The following is a 14,576-nucleotide window of genomic DNA, read 5'->3' as shown; positions in this document are numbered from 1 at the left end:
GTACGTGTGCCATATTTTCTTTATCCAGTCTATCTTTGATGGGCATTTGGGTTGGTTCCAAGTCTTTGCTATTGTTAATAGTGCCACAATAAACATACATGTACATGTGTCTTTTTGAGTAGAATGATTTATAATCCTTTGGGTATATACCCAGTAATGGGATTGCTAGACCAAATAGTATTTGTAGTTCTAGATCCTTGAGGAATCACCACACTGTCTTCCACAATGGTTGAACTAATTTACACTCCCACCAACAGTGTAAGAGCATTCCTATTTCTCCACATCCTCTCCAGCATCTGTTGATTCCTGACATTGTAATGATCGCCATTCTAACTGGAGTGAGATGGTATCTCATCATGGTTTTGATTTGCATTTCTCTAATGACCAGTGATGATGAGTTTTTTTCATATGTTTTTTGGCTGCATAAATATCATCATTTGAAAAGTGTCTGTTCATATCCTTTGCCCACTTTTTGATGGGGTTGTTTTTTCTTGTAAATTTAAGTTCTTTGTAGATTCTGGATATTAGCTCTTTGTCAGATGAACAGATTGCAAAACTTTTCTCTCATTCTGTAGGTTGCCTGTTCATTCTGATAGCTTCTTTTGCTGTGCAGAAGCTCTTTAATTAGATCCCATTTGTCTACTTTTGCTTTTGTTGCCATTGCTTTTGGTGTTTTAGACATGAAGTCTTTTTCCTTGCCTATGTCCTGAATGGTATTGCCTATGTTTTCTTCTAGGATTTTTATGATATTAGGTCTTATATTTAAGTCTTTATCCATGTTGAGTTAATTTTTGCATAAGGTGTAAGGAAGGGGTCTAGTTTCAATTTTCTGCATATGGCTAGCCAGTTTTCCTAACATCATTGTTTAAATACGGAATCCTTTCCCCATTGCTTGTTTTTTTCAGGTCTGTCAAAGATCAGATGGTTGTAGATGTGTGGCTTATTTCTGAGGCCTCTGTTCTGTTCCATTGGTCTATATCTCTGTTTTGGTACCAGTATCATGCTGTTTTGATTACTGTAGTCTTGCAGTATGGTTTGAAGTCAGGCGGCTTGATGCCTCCAGCTTTGTTCTTTTTGCTTAGGTTGTCTTGGCTATACAGGTTCTTTTTTTGGTTCCATATGAAATTTAAGGTAATTTTTTCTATTTCTGTGAAGAAAGTCAATGGTAGCTTGATACAGATAGCACTGAATCTATAAATTATTTTGGGCACTATGGCCATTTTCACGATACTGATTCTTCCTAACCATGAGCATGCAATGTTTTTCCATCTGTTTGTGTCCTCTCTTATTTCCTTGAGCAGTGGTTTGTAGTTCTCCTCGAAGAGGCCCTTCACATCCCTTGTAGTTGTATTCCTAGGTATTTTATTCTCTTTGTAGCAGCTGTGAATGGGAGTTCACACATGATTTGGCTCTGTTTGTCTGTTATTGTATATAGAAATGCTTGTGATTTTTACACAATGATTCTGTATCCTGAGACTGCTGAAGTTGCTTATCAGCTTAAAGAGATTTGGGGCTGAGATGATGGGGTTTTCTAAATACGCAATCATGTCATCTGCACACAGAGACAATTTGACTTCCTCTGTTCCTATTTGAATGCCCTTTATTCCTTTCTCTTGCCTGATTGTCCTGGCCAGAACTTCTAATACTATATTGAATAGGAGTAGTGAGAGAGGCATCCTTGTCTTGTGCTGGTTTTCAAAGAGGAATGCTTTCAGCTTTTGCCCATTTAGTATGATATTGGCTGTGGGTTTGTCATAAATAGTTCTTATTATTTTCAGATATGTTCCATCAATACCTAGTCTATTGAGAGTTTTTAGCATGAAGGGCGGTTGAATTTTATCAAAGGCCTTTTTACATCTATTGAGATCACCAGGTGGTTTTTGTCATTGGTTCTGTTTATGTGAAGGATTACGTTTATTGATTTGTGTATGTTGAACCAGCCTTGCATCCCAGGGATGAAGCTGACTTGATCATGTGGATAAGCTTTATGTGCTGTTCGATTCGGTTTGCCAGTATTTTACTGAGGATATTTGCATTTATGTTCATCAGGGATATTGGCCTAAAATTCTCTTTTTTTGTTGTTGTGTCTCTGCCAGGTTTTGGTATCAGGATGATGCTGGCCTCATGAAATGAATTAAGGAGGATTCCCTTTTTTTCTATTGTTCAGAATGGTTTCAGAAAGAATGGTATCAGTTCCTCTTTGTACCTCTGGCTGTGAATTCATCTGGTTCTGGACGTTTTGGTGGTAGGCTATTAATTACTGCCTCAGTTTCAGAACTTGTTATTGGTCTATTCAGTCTATTTCTTCCTGGTTTAGACTTGGGAGGGTGTATGTGTCCAGGAATTTGTCTATTTCTTCTAGATTTTCTAGTTTATTTGCATAGAGGTGTTTATAGTATTCCCTGAAGGTAGTTTGTATTTTGGGGGGGATCAGTGGTGATACCTCCTTTACCATTTTTTATTGTGTCTATTTCATTCTGCTCTCTTTTCCTCTTTATTAGTCTGGCTAGCCAGGTCTATTTTGTTGATCTCTCAAAAAACCGGCTCCTGGATTCATTGACTTTTTGAAGGGTTTTTTGTGTCTCTATCTTTTTCAGTTCTGCTCTTTTATTAGTTATTTCTTGTCTTCTGCTGGCTTTTGAATTTTTTTGCTCTTGTTTCTCTAGTTCCTTTAATTGTGATGTTAGGGTGTTGATTTTAGATCCTTTCTGCTTTCTCTTGTGGGCATTTAGTGCTATAAATTTTCCTCTAGACACTGCTTTAAATGTGCCCCAGGGATTCTGGTACATTGTGTCTTCATTCTCATTGGTTTCAAATAATTTCTTTATTTCTGCCTTAATTTTGTCATTTACCCAGTAGTCATTCAGGAGCAGGCTGTTCAGTTTCCATGTAGTTGTGCTGTTTTGAGTGAGTCTCTTAATCCGGAGTTCTAATTTGATTGCACTGTGGTCTGAGAGATTCTTTGTCATGATTTCCATTCTTTTGCATTTGCTGAGGAGTGCTTTACTTCCAATTATGTGGTCAATTTTAGAATAAGAGTGATGTAGTCCTGAAAAGAATGTATATTCTTTTGATTTGGGGTGGAAAGTTCTGTAGATGTCTATTAGGTCTGCTTGGTCTGGAGCTGAGTTCAAGTCCTGAATATCCAAGAAAGACTAATTTTTTAAAAAAACTAACATACGAGGGTAGAGGGAATGGATTTTTTATTTACCATTTTTTAAAATAAGCTTTTTTAAAGTCGTAATAGCAATATGTGCCCATGTTTTAAAATTCAAAGAGGACACACAAAGTGAAATGGACAAGTACTCACTCCACGTATATTCCATTTCCAATTGGTAACAGTAGTTTCTCCTACATGCTTTGAGAATTTTTCTATGATTATACAAATAGATGTAAATATATACCTATTTTTAACACAGTATCACTCATACTATAGACTGCCCCCCAAAATGCTTTTTTCTTAAACGTATGTTTGTATAGTTGTTAATATCCGCAGGTACTGCTCAGTTTTAAGCTCTCTCTGCTGCAGTATTCCATTGCATGGATATAACAAGTTATTTCAATATTTTTCTCTGGGTTAATACTTAGTTATTTACAGATTTTTAATAGCACAAACAATGCTGCAACCAAAATTTCACCACGTCTTTGATCAGTTATATGAGTTCATCTGTAGAAAAATTCTTAGAAGTAAAATTACTATGTCGGAAGAGAGGTAATTAAAGTGTTGACAGATTTTTTTAAAATGAAAAGTACCATCTAAAGTTGATTGTACTAATTTGCTTTTCTCTCACCCTTCCTATTGAGAGCCCGCCTTTGTCAACAATGGGTATAGATGATACAAGAACCTATTAAACTAAGATGGATACTATTAATTTTCAGTGGACACTGGATTGAAACAAGTATTTCTAGGTCTTAGATAACAAGAAACTGGAAATACCTGCCTTTAGATGTACTGTGAATCTCCAGGCCTTGAGCTCTGAGAAGAAATCACATTGAAGTGAAATAAATCTCAAAAGAGGGGCTTAACGCTGATGGAGTGTTTATTATGTACCAGACACTGTTCTAAGTACTTTATATACCTTAAATCTCCTATAATCCCAAACAGCCCTATTAAAAAGGTGCTTTAGTCATTCCCATTTTACAGACAAAAAAACTAAGGCACAGGGAAGTTAGTTCCCCAAGGTCACTCAGATTTGAGCCTAGGTAGTTTGGGTCCAGAGTCAGGTGCTTTTAACCACTTAGGCATTCTGTCTGTGCTCTTAATGATGTGGTAAACACATTTATTGAATACCTACTATATGCCAGGACTGATACGTGAGCCATCTTATCCTCACAGCAATACTAAGACATGTTATTCCTGTTCCAGAGATATTAAAGTGGCTTTCCAAAGTGACAGCAAGAGGATGTGTACCGGGGTATGTCTGATTCCAAAGCCGGTATTTATTCCACTACACCATGCTTCTTTGTAGGAACTAGTTGTCATAATACTCATTTTATAGATAAGAAAATCAAGACTTCAGAATGAGACATATTAGGGAGTTTAAATGGGGTCATCCTTGCTAACAAACAGAACCTACCAGGGAGCTCCATCACATCTACTTCTTCCTTCATCAGACTGCTATACAGTTGGAATATTCATGTATATTTAATTAACAGATATGTGGTTATAGAGTAGCATATACTGGCAATTTGCTGTCTGCCATAAAGTATGAGCTCAAATTGTCCAATGTGGACTAAAATTGAAGGCAGAATAAAGTCTCCCAATTCCAAGTGTCAACAAAGCCCATTTTAAAAGACTGACATAGTTAGGTGAGGATGAGCAGATGGACTCCCACACTGCAGAGACATACATCACTAGAATATGGTAGCAACATATTTTTAAGCTCAGTGAGAAACTCATTATCAGTCCATCAAAAAAATAGGTTTGGTGCTGGTTCCTGAATTTACAACTGTATTTCCTTACAGTATGTAGGAAAGTTTGAGAGCCCAATGAAGGTAAGAAGAACAGCACAAGGACAGAGAGCTTCAGAGAAGAGCCTTCTGCATGGGCAAATCCCACCAGTCAATCACTGCTTCTGCTCACACCCTCCATGCCCATCTCAATGTCTAAGAGTTCAGGCCCTCAGCCAAATCCACTGTGTTACCTTTAATAGGTTATCAAACCTCTCCAACTATTTTTCTCATCTGTAAGATAGGCAGTAACCAATAATGCCTGCCTCATTCATCTGCCATGAAGATTAAACATCTTCCATACAGACTGCTTCCCTGAAGTTTGGAGTTAGAGCACAGAATCACAAACGTCCACATACAGATATCCCTCCCTTTTATGTTTCATTGTCATAGTCATTTTTTAATGAAATTTAAAAAAAACATATTGTTCTATCTCTAAGTCTGAAACTAAAAAGGGAATTTATACTCATTGGCTTATGACAGCTCCATGCTCTGGAGGTCAGAGTATGCAAATCCTGTATTTCTATGTCTGGCAGCCCTAGTTATGAATGAGGCATTAGATATCTGTTATCACTGTCACAAAACAAACAACATGTTACCAGTTTATCTTTTGATTGTCACAGCTTGTTAGGCACAAGTCAGTGTAGGTGGTTGTTCAGTCAGATTTGGAGGTTAATTTGATTATCTCTTAAATTTTTTTTTTTTTTTTTTGTATACCATGGTTGCTAATGTAATATTACTACAAGGGTTTTCCTGCACTCTACAGTAAAACAACTCAGCCTCAAAGAATATGTAAATGTGACTGTTATGTTGTTCCGTTTTCAGGGCAATTAAATATTTGCTTTGAGCTTTTCATATTGCTTTGCAAATTCCTATAAAACTTACTATTCATTTCTGTACCTAAAGCTTATTTTGCATCAAGTCTTTGCCATTATTTCCTTTTTATTGAAAATTGAGTTTTTAATTATGTGTCACAATCATATATAATATGAATCTTTATTTGCAAAGTCTTTTTTCTGTTCATGTTAAATCAATTACCTTTGTCCCTTTGCTAGTTGGGCAGTGGAAGGCAGCAGTTTCAGATTTTCTGTATGAGAAGATGTCTGCAACTCATGATAACAGTACAGGCTCTTCCAGCTACCCCAGGAACAAAGACCTTTAATTAGGTAGGCCAGTCTTGTCAGCCTCTGCTGGGCGAGATCAGGTCTATACGAAGCCAAGTCGACTTCTTTAAAAATAAAATGTAATAATAATTATTTACTCAAACTGGCTGTTAGAAATTGTGTGGATCCCCAAAAACAGGTGTTTTCACAGTTGAGTTTAGAAAAAGGAACCTAAACTTTATCAGAATGGTTGGTGCCTGTAAACATAACTTTTGTCTTTGGTTTTGTGGCCTTAATCTTTTGCTTAAAGGATTATAGTCAAAATCTCTAAATGACAGTAAATTAAAAATCAGGCAAAATTAGAAGAGTTAAGCAGTGCCTGACATGAAAGAAAAATGAAAGATCTGTATCATAGTCATTGGGGGAAATAAATATGCTGGTTCATCTGCAGACACCTCTTAGACTTTTGTCATCTTTTCTCAACAAGAGCCTCCTCCTGTCCATTTCTGGTTCCATACACGAGGCTCCCATCACTCAATTCAAATGTTTAAGTCCCTTTTGAGTACTGCCTTCACATCACATCTTCTTTTAATAAGCCTTAAAATCTGATTTATCCTTACTTCATATTTTTTCACGTCTTATTTTTTACATTTCAAACTGAAACCTCATTTCTTCTCACCCGGAATAGCAACACAGCCTTCTTACTGGTCTCCCTGACCCCTGGTTGCTCTCCATTCAGTGGAGCCTCCACATCGCAGCCTCATTCACCTTCACACAAGCCTATTTTGATCATCTTACTTCTCTGATCAGATCCCTTCAAAAGAAAAGTTAAACTCCCTGACCACAGTTCTTCAGTCAGCTCCAATTTACTTTTCTAGGCATATCTCCCATTAATTCCCATATATTCTCCAAATTTCAGTCAACTACCCCCACTCCTTCGAATCACCTCCAAATCATCCAATTCTACTTACTCCACATGGGAAATCTTCTTCTCAACTCCACAAATTCCCACCCATCCTTCAACCCCGGAATTAAATATGACCTACTCTATATTCAAAAATAAGCACTTCTTTTTTTTTTTTTTTGAGGCGAAGTTTCGCTCGTTACCCAGGCTGGAGTGCAATGGCGCGATCACGGCTCACCGCAACCTCCGCCTCCTGGGTTCAGGCAATTCTCCTGCCTCAGCCTCCTGAGTAGCTGGGATTACAGGCACGCGCCACCATGCCCAGCTAATTTTTTGTATTAGTAGAGACGGGGTTTCACCATGTTGACCAGAACGGTCTCGATCTCTTGACCTCGTGATCCACCCGTCTCGGCCTCCCAAAGTGCTGGGATTACAGGCTTGAGCCACCGCGCCCGGCCAAAAATAAGCACTTCTAATGTTCCTTAGATATAGCATTGGAATTGCTTCAGCCCTGAGTCCAGACTGTCCATGCATTCAGATCATACAGGTCTTTACATGCCACAGAAAGAAGCTTGGAATTCATTCTTTGGGCTACAGGGAACCAATAAAGAGTACTGTGCATTGGAATTATAAATCAGAGTCATATTTAACATAGATGATGCTGTGGCGTGGAGACTGAATTGGATGGGAGAAAAGAGACTGTGGCAGGATCCACTGAGCAGTTTTTGGATTTGCCTGAGACATAAGACTGAAAGAGTACATTGGGAGGAACTATGATGAGCTCAATTCTAAGTGTGTTGAATGTGAGGTTCTAGGGAATAGGGTGAGACAGGCAAGGTGCCTGAGTGCGTGACTTAAGGAGGCACTTACTTTAAGGTGCTCACTCAGCACTTGAATGACCCAAAGCATACGTACTTCCTTAAATTCTTCACCCTAGGCACCTAGCTTGCCTTACTGCTAAGTTCCTATGATACATTTCGTAGAGATATCACCTTGGCAGCCAGGGATGTACACTGCTCACATCTCCCTTCAAGGAGGAACTTGTTATTCAGCTGCAAGAAGTGCAGTTAGCTGACAACATCCAGCTACAAGACTTTCAGGATCTTCCTCAACTTTTAAGCTACAGCCATGCTCTTTCAGGGAACCCCCAGTCAATGACTGAGCATGGCAGGGGTACTAGGCCTGGACATTTCTGCCCAATGCGAGACTCCTTTAATGGGCAATCTTTTCTCTGGAGGTTGCCACTGGGTTGGGTGAGATTTTGTCAGATCTGCATTGTGTGGTCAGAAGGCTCTCCCTGCCCAGTTTTGCTTCCTTCCCCATTTGTCTTTACCCTCAAATAAACTACTTGTCTACTAATTCTGCTCAGAATCTCTTCCCAGAGAACCTAAATGACACACTCAGTGAACAGCTAGCCATACCAGTCTGAACCTGGAACTAGAGAAGAATTGGTAAGCTCAAGTGATTTTGTTGTGTAGTGGCTAAAAGGCTGGGCTCTAGAATCTGGGTTCAAATCCTGCTCCTCTATTTCTGATCTTATACAAACTTAGGCAAATTACATAAACTTCTCGGTACCTCAGTTTCTTCACCAGTAGAATGGGGATATTAACAGTAAATGAGAACTATTTAAGATAATGCATTTAAAGTATTTAGTGCAGTACCTGGTCCATAGCTGGCCCATAGTAAATGCTGAAGAAATAGAAATTAAAATTATTATGTAGGCTTTAAAATACTATTTACAGAGGTTGTCTGGCATAACAAAATATGAGAAATGTTAACTTAAATAATTTTCCAGACTGATAAAATTACTGAAGACTAATTTTGAAAAATTTGAAGTCCAATTCTGTAATTTTTAAAAAATTACATTTCTTACTTCCAATATGGCTCCTTTCTCCATACAACGTCATCACCTCCTTGTCTCCTGTCATGATTTACCTCTCCTTTCTTTTCCATCTGCTCCAAACTCTCCTATTCCTCTCCTTTCTATCAATTTTTGCTAATAACCTCCTCCCACACTTGGTTGAGAACTCCTCTTCTCCAGAGAGTGTCTCATGACCAGCATGCCTGCCCCACCCCAACTGTGATTGTTCTCTATTGGCAAATGCTCCCAGGATTCTGTCCTTTTAAAACTAAGAAGTACAGGAAAAAAAAAAATCCAATGCAATTCTCAAACCACGTTGAAGGTGTCTTGCCTCCATAAACAATGGTTAATAATGAAATAGCAGGAATGCAGCAAACCACCACCATGACATGTGTATACCTATGTAACAAACCTGCACGATCTGCACATGTGCGCCAGAACTTAAAGTGTAATAAATAGTTAAAAAAAGAAAAGAAAAGAAATAGCAGGAATGGTATCACCTCTTTCTTTAGACAGGACCTTCCCTCCTCCACACCTTCTTTTGTCCCAAAGCTAGAAGCCAGCTTGGAGATGTGATGCTTAATAAATGCTTAAAGGATGAATGTTTTCAGCTGTGGATGCATGGTCAGTCTACAAATTATATTTTTCATGTCTGCATTCTGTATGTGAGCCTTAAAAATAAAACGCTTGGTAAGACAATCTCAGTCACATAATGGAGAAACTATTGTATGGGGACAAGTGTTTTACAACCATGTTACATATTTTTGGGTAATATAAATTTGTTTCATAAAATAAAGACCTGGTCTACAATACATCTAAAAGCCAGTAGGAGGTCATAATTAGAGACAGATGGCAAATGCAGCATTCTTGCCTCTATTTAGTACATATAATATTCACTACAAAATGGCACTGAATGTTTTTCCGTTACCACACAGTACTACATAAGCTCTGAAAAACAAAACCTCTTTTTACACCTATGAAACTTCAAACAAAATAACTGACTTCAAAAGTAAAGTGAGAGTATTTTGTAATGTGATGGAAGGCAAGGAGTATTTTTACACAGATTATTTCTATATATGTCTTCATGCATATTGCAATACTCATGAAAAAAGGTGCTACTAAATCTTCAGCCACCCTATCCATTCAATTTAAAACCTTCTTTAAGGTATTTACATTCAAGGCAAGATTCCTACATTGAGTAGGACACAATCTCAGGTTCATTTATAATATTGGAAATTAATAGAACCTAAAATAGCAATCAGTTATACACAGAGCAATATATGAGTATAACATTAATAGCCTACACAGATTTTTAATGGCTCCTAATATAATATGCTGTTTCAAGGAGCCATGTCTACATATTGCAATGCATTTTGACTGTACTATTATACTTTAATTATAAATTGAACATGGTTGATAAAAGCAGCATTTAGGAGTTATATAAATTTTTAAAGATACACATAATCCTCTGTAAGTACACAGCTCAACATGTAATAAAATATTAGATCTTGGATGCTAAATAGTAAAGGTAGCTTTCACACTGACCTTAATAATGTTTATTTTTATTGTTACAACTAAGTAAACTATTTTAGTAAAGTTTATAATTGTCAACAATGCAAAGTAAATCAAAAACAACTGTTGCTTTTGTGATCATTATCATGAAGCAAAAGTAACAGCCAATATGAAATAATTAACCTATTTACTACCTCAGCTTAAATATATTAAGAAACTACAAGATGGCATTAATACTATCCTAATCTGCTTCATTTAACAAGTTGATATTTAAGATGCTTCCATTTTCAAGTATCAACACCCACTATATATTTAGAAAACCTACTTATGAAAATCTATTTTATTTAATTTCTTAGAAAACTACTAGCTCAAAGAAAACCTACTTTTCTTTGTGAATGCTATCTGACTTGCTACCTTATTTTCTTATCTTTACAACAATTAGTTAATACAGATCTCAAAAAGCAAGCACATAATGCAAAGTGAAAGAATTATGATAAAGATAAGAAAACAAGTTTCTATTACAAAAGTAAGCAATACTCAAGATAAGTTATTTTTAAGCATATAGCACATTACAGGCATAATTAGCTAACCACCAGTTAGAAATATACATACACATTTTTTCAAAATAAGTCTTTTAAATATAGTGTTGCAAGTATCTTTCTAGCTTAAGAATTTGAAATAGCAATTAAGTATGAACCTTAAATCATTCGTCTTTACAACCAGAAGAGCAAGTCCCAAAGATGTAAATCTCATCCAATGAGACAAGGGATGCTGAATGTATTATTAATTGTTAAGTAATTTCTTAATTTTAGAATCTGGCACCCAATACTAGCAAATAAATAATGTGATTTATGAGCCTGCACTCTCAAGCTGCTTTACTAGAGTTCAATAAACACATGCAGATCCTAAATGTACAGTGTGAATGTGATTCCTACAAGCCAGAAAACATAGCAGGATTTGGCTATAGCAAATCTACCCCATCTACTTATTATTCAAGCACTAGTATTTAGAATACCTAAAATGCCTGCTGAACACTGCAGATCAATGTTCCCCTGGGGTTACTCCAAAGCAGAACCACATCTCTTCCCCTCACTGCTTACTGAGTTTTAAGAAGGCAGGTAACACAGGGTAGAAATTCTCGTATAGCAGCAATATAACTCTTCTCTCCAAATTCTCAAAAACAACACCTCCTCCCCATACACACGCACACACACATCCACAAGAAAGGAGGGCTTTTTAAATAAGTGTTTAAAACATACCATTTGCGTGGGTTTGAAAAATGTATTTTTCCTTGACTTGCTGCTGTTGTCTAAGATGTTTACAGATCTGATTAGAAAATCTGGATGTTCATAAAAAAGTATTGCTTTCAATGAGATTCCTTTAGTGAAATCTGTCTGCACAGACACACGTGTACATAAATAATACATACTTATGCACACATGCCTACATTAACAAGGACACATGCACACACACCTAGACCAATAATTAAGCCCACACAGTTCTATAAGCCCTTTTCGACGGTTTTTGCATGCATGTTATTCAGAAGACAGATTTTTTAAAAATGATAAGCAGCTGCATATAATGCACATCAGAGTGGCACGTTTAGAAAAGCAAATACGTTACCAGACGCATTTTGAAGTTTCTGGAACACCTGCAGGTGAAAGGAGACTGGATCGGTTGCTGGCACACTGTATTCCTCAGAATCACAGAGCTCGATGTGACTGTGGGGGAATGTGAGGCGAGTGTGAGGCTGGAAACCTTTGAGTTGAGCTCACTCTAGGCATCAGAAAGCCTCAAAGAGGGAAAAGAAAAAGGCAGCCCACAGACAGCTAGATGAGAAACTTCTGGCACCTCTCCAGCTCAGGAATGAATTCTCTGTAATTTGGAGACGTATAGTGATGGAAATGAAGAGAAACTTGGATTTACGGGTGAGTTTGCTCAGCCATGCAGAAATAGGCAGGTAACAGTCTCTCAGCTCATTTTAAAACAGTCATTCAGAAACAAGACTGAATCAAAAAATTAACAGGCATTTTCCTGCTTTTGAAAAAATGAAAAGGCTACTCCAGTCAGCTTCCCTAGATGCCTTTACAAACTTCAAATGGATCATTCCATCAGCTATTTGTTGCACATTTTATTAATCCCAGTGCAGAGGTAAACTGGAAAATCTAATTCCTTTTATGTAGAAAACTAGATTTATTGCTTCTTTTTATAATGCACTTTAGACATATAAATACATAGATTTACTTGCAGAGTTCTCGTTTCTCGTGTAAAACCACTACTGTTTGGTCCAGATAAAATGCTAAAAGGCTTGTTCACAGCTTTTCAAGGAAGTGGAGAAAAAAATGCTTAATACTCAGAAGCTGAGCTGAGTACTGATATTTAAATGTACAGTTTGAAGCAAAGAGTATAAAGGAAGAGCCCTGAGCCACTAAGTGGCAGTTAAGAGGTACGATTATATAGAAGCACTGAGCAGGCAGGTGGCTCAAGTCTATAAATTTATACATAATTAAGGATAGGAAGAAAAGGTTTGACAAATTAAGTTCTTAGAGACAATAGCTGTGATTTTTTTCAGGTTTTCAAACAGGCTAATAATTTCTGAGGGGCGCACGTGGACTTCACCTTGTCTGAAGAACTCCGAAACCTCACAAATACAGAGCGAGGTCGAAGGCACTGCACACTGGCAATCTATATTCAAATGTAATGAGGAGAAGGACGATATTACCATGAAGAATGTTGTCACATTACATTGTGCCTGTGTGGCTTAACTACTCATCCAACCTTGCAAATGGCCATTTGCCTGGACTCAATAGCAAATGTGCTATTGATGGGAGGGAGGAGGTGGGAGGCTGATTTTATTTGTTTTACCAGGGATGCTCCTATGGGAGGTTTGGGGATAAAATGCCTGGGCTGAGCATGGGAGTCATTCTGCTCAAGGCCACACTTGCCTATAATAAATTTGAAGTGGAATTAATGATGATCAATTAAGCTATTTATTATTTTAACTCTTGAGGTCAAGGGCAGGACAGTGTTTATAGATAAAGAGTCAATGGACAGACTGTTGCAGAAGGCCAGACTCACCTTTACGCATGCTTGATTAACATGTATTGACCGAGGCACTGCTAGTCCCCCTCACATTCCGGTGCCAGACCTAGTGAGAGAGAGGTGTTTGTCTAGATTCTGTTCTTATCTCTCCACTACCATTTGCTTCATCCGTTCGTCGAAGAAACATCCACTGAATTAGACACCCGATGCTGTGGAGAACACAATGACCCTTAAGATGAGAACTCCCTCAAGGGGCTTACCATTGTCAAATAGTACCACAGGGACTTAGCAGGGCACAGGCACGTCGGGATTACTTATAAAACTCATGCTCACCGCCATCACTTGCACTGTGGATTACTCTTGGTAGCATGAGAAAAGCAGAGTTTGCACGTGTGTTTTGAAACTCTCCCCAGGTGATTCTGATGAGGTCCTCCCTGTTACCCATAAGAGCAGCTGCAATTCAAGACCGCTGTTACAGAGCCCTGGAGTCATTCAAGGAGGAAGGCATCCCACCGCCACTGCCTCCACACTCAAGCAGCACAGCTAGCTCGAGCTGACCTGCACTGCTGTGCTCTCGTCCATCCTGCCACCACAGGAAGGTCTGGGCTTCCTCGGTTCACCCAGAGCCTGAGTGCACAAGGCTCCAAATGAATCTGGAAGCCAAAGCTAAAGGCAAAAGAAAGCCCACATCTTTTGGTTCATTTATATAACCTCTCTGGGCCTCTGTTTTGTTTTGGTTTAATTTTAATCTGCAGAATGAGAGGGCAGGGCAGGCTTTGAGTCTATGTTTCTTCTGCCAAAGCATCTAAGAGGAAGCCAGTTCTGGGGCATACTGGCTCTATGCAAGAGCACGCCTGAGCAAGAACTCAGAATTCCTAACCTAAAGGCAGCAAATCAAACCCGGTCCCTTCTGCCTGAGGAGCGAGGGTCCCAGCACTCTTCTACCCTTCTTCATGAGAGGAACCACTGACAAATCCGAATGAGAGAGCACATTATCTGCCAAGTCCCTTCATTTTTTGCTTCAGCATCTGCCTCAGCTCCAGACCCAAAGGACCACCTAGTGAGTGACAGATCCTGGAATCTTCAAGCAAGGGGTCACACACTGCTGGAAGCCAGGTTACCACCCGGCTCCACCACAACAGATCCTCTTCAAGTGAGTGTAAGAACAGAGGGGAGTTCAGTGCCCACAAAAATAGCATCCCCG

General features: G+C 38.4%; 1 protein-coding gene across 2 annotated transcripts in view; it reads right to left on the bottom strand.

The window, feature by feature from the left end:
• IQCJ (IQ motif containing J) overlaps positions 1 to 12,159 on the bottom strand; it is a 190,792-nt gene extending 178,633 nt beyond the window's left edge. For both annotated transcript variants that reach the window (XM_064378869.1, XM_064378870.1), the window contains exon 1: positions 11,954 to 12,159. In XM_064378869.1, the coding sequence (XP_064234939.1) occupies positions 11,954 to 11,962 (9 nt within the window). In that variant the 5' untranslated portion in view covers positions 11,963 to 12,159. The remainder of the gene's footprint in view (positions 1 to 11,953) is intronic.
• Positions 12,160 to 14,576: the final 2,417 nt, after the last annotated feature.

Source organism: Aotus nancymaae, unplaced genomic scaffold (assembly GCF_030222135.1).
Source record: "Aotus nancymaae isolate 86718 unplaced genomic scaffold, 86718_ANA_hifiasm-v0.15.2.pri h1tg000019l, whole genome shotgun sequence".
Classification (NCBI taxonomy): Eukaryota; Metazoa; Chordata; class Mammalia; order Primates; family Aotidae; genus Aotus; species Aotus nancymaae.
Note: the sequence above shows the minus strand (reverse complement) of the source record. Positions and strands in the feature narration are given on the sequence as shown.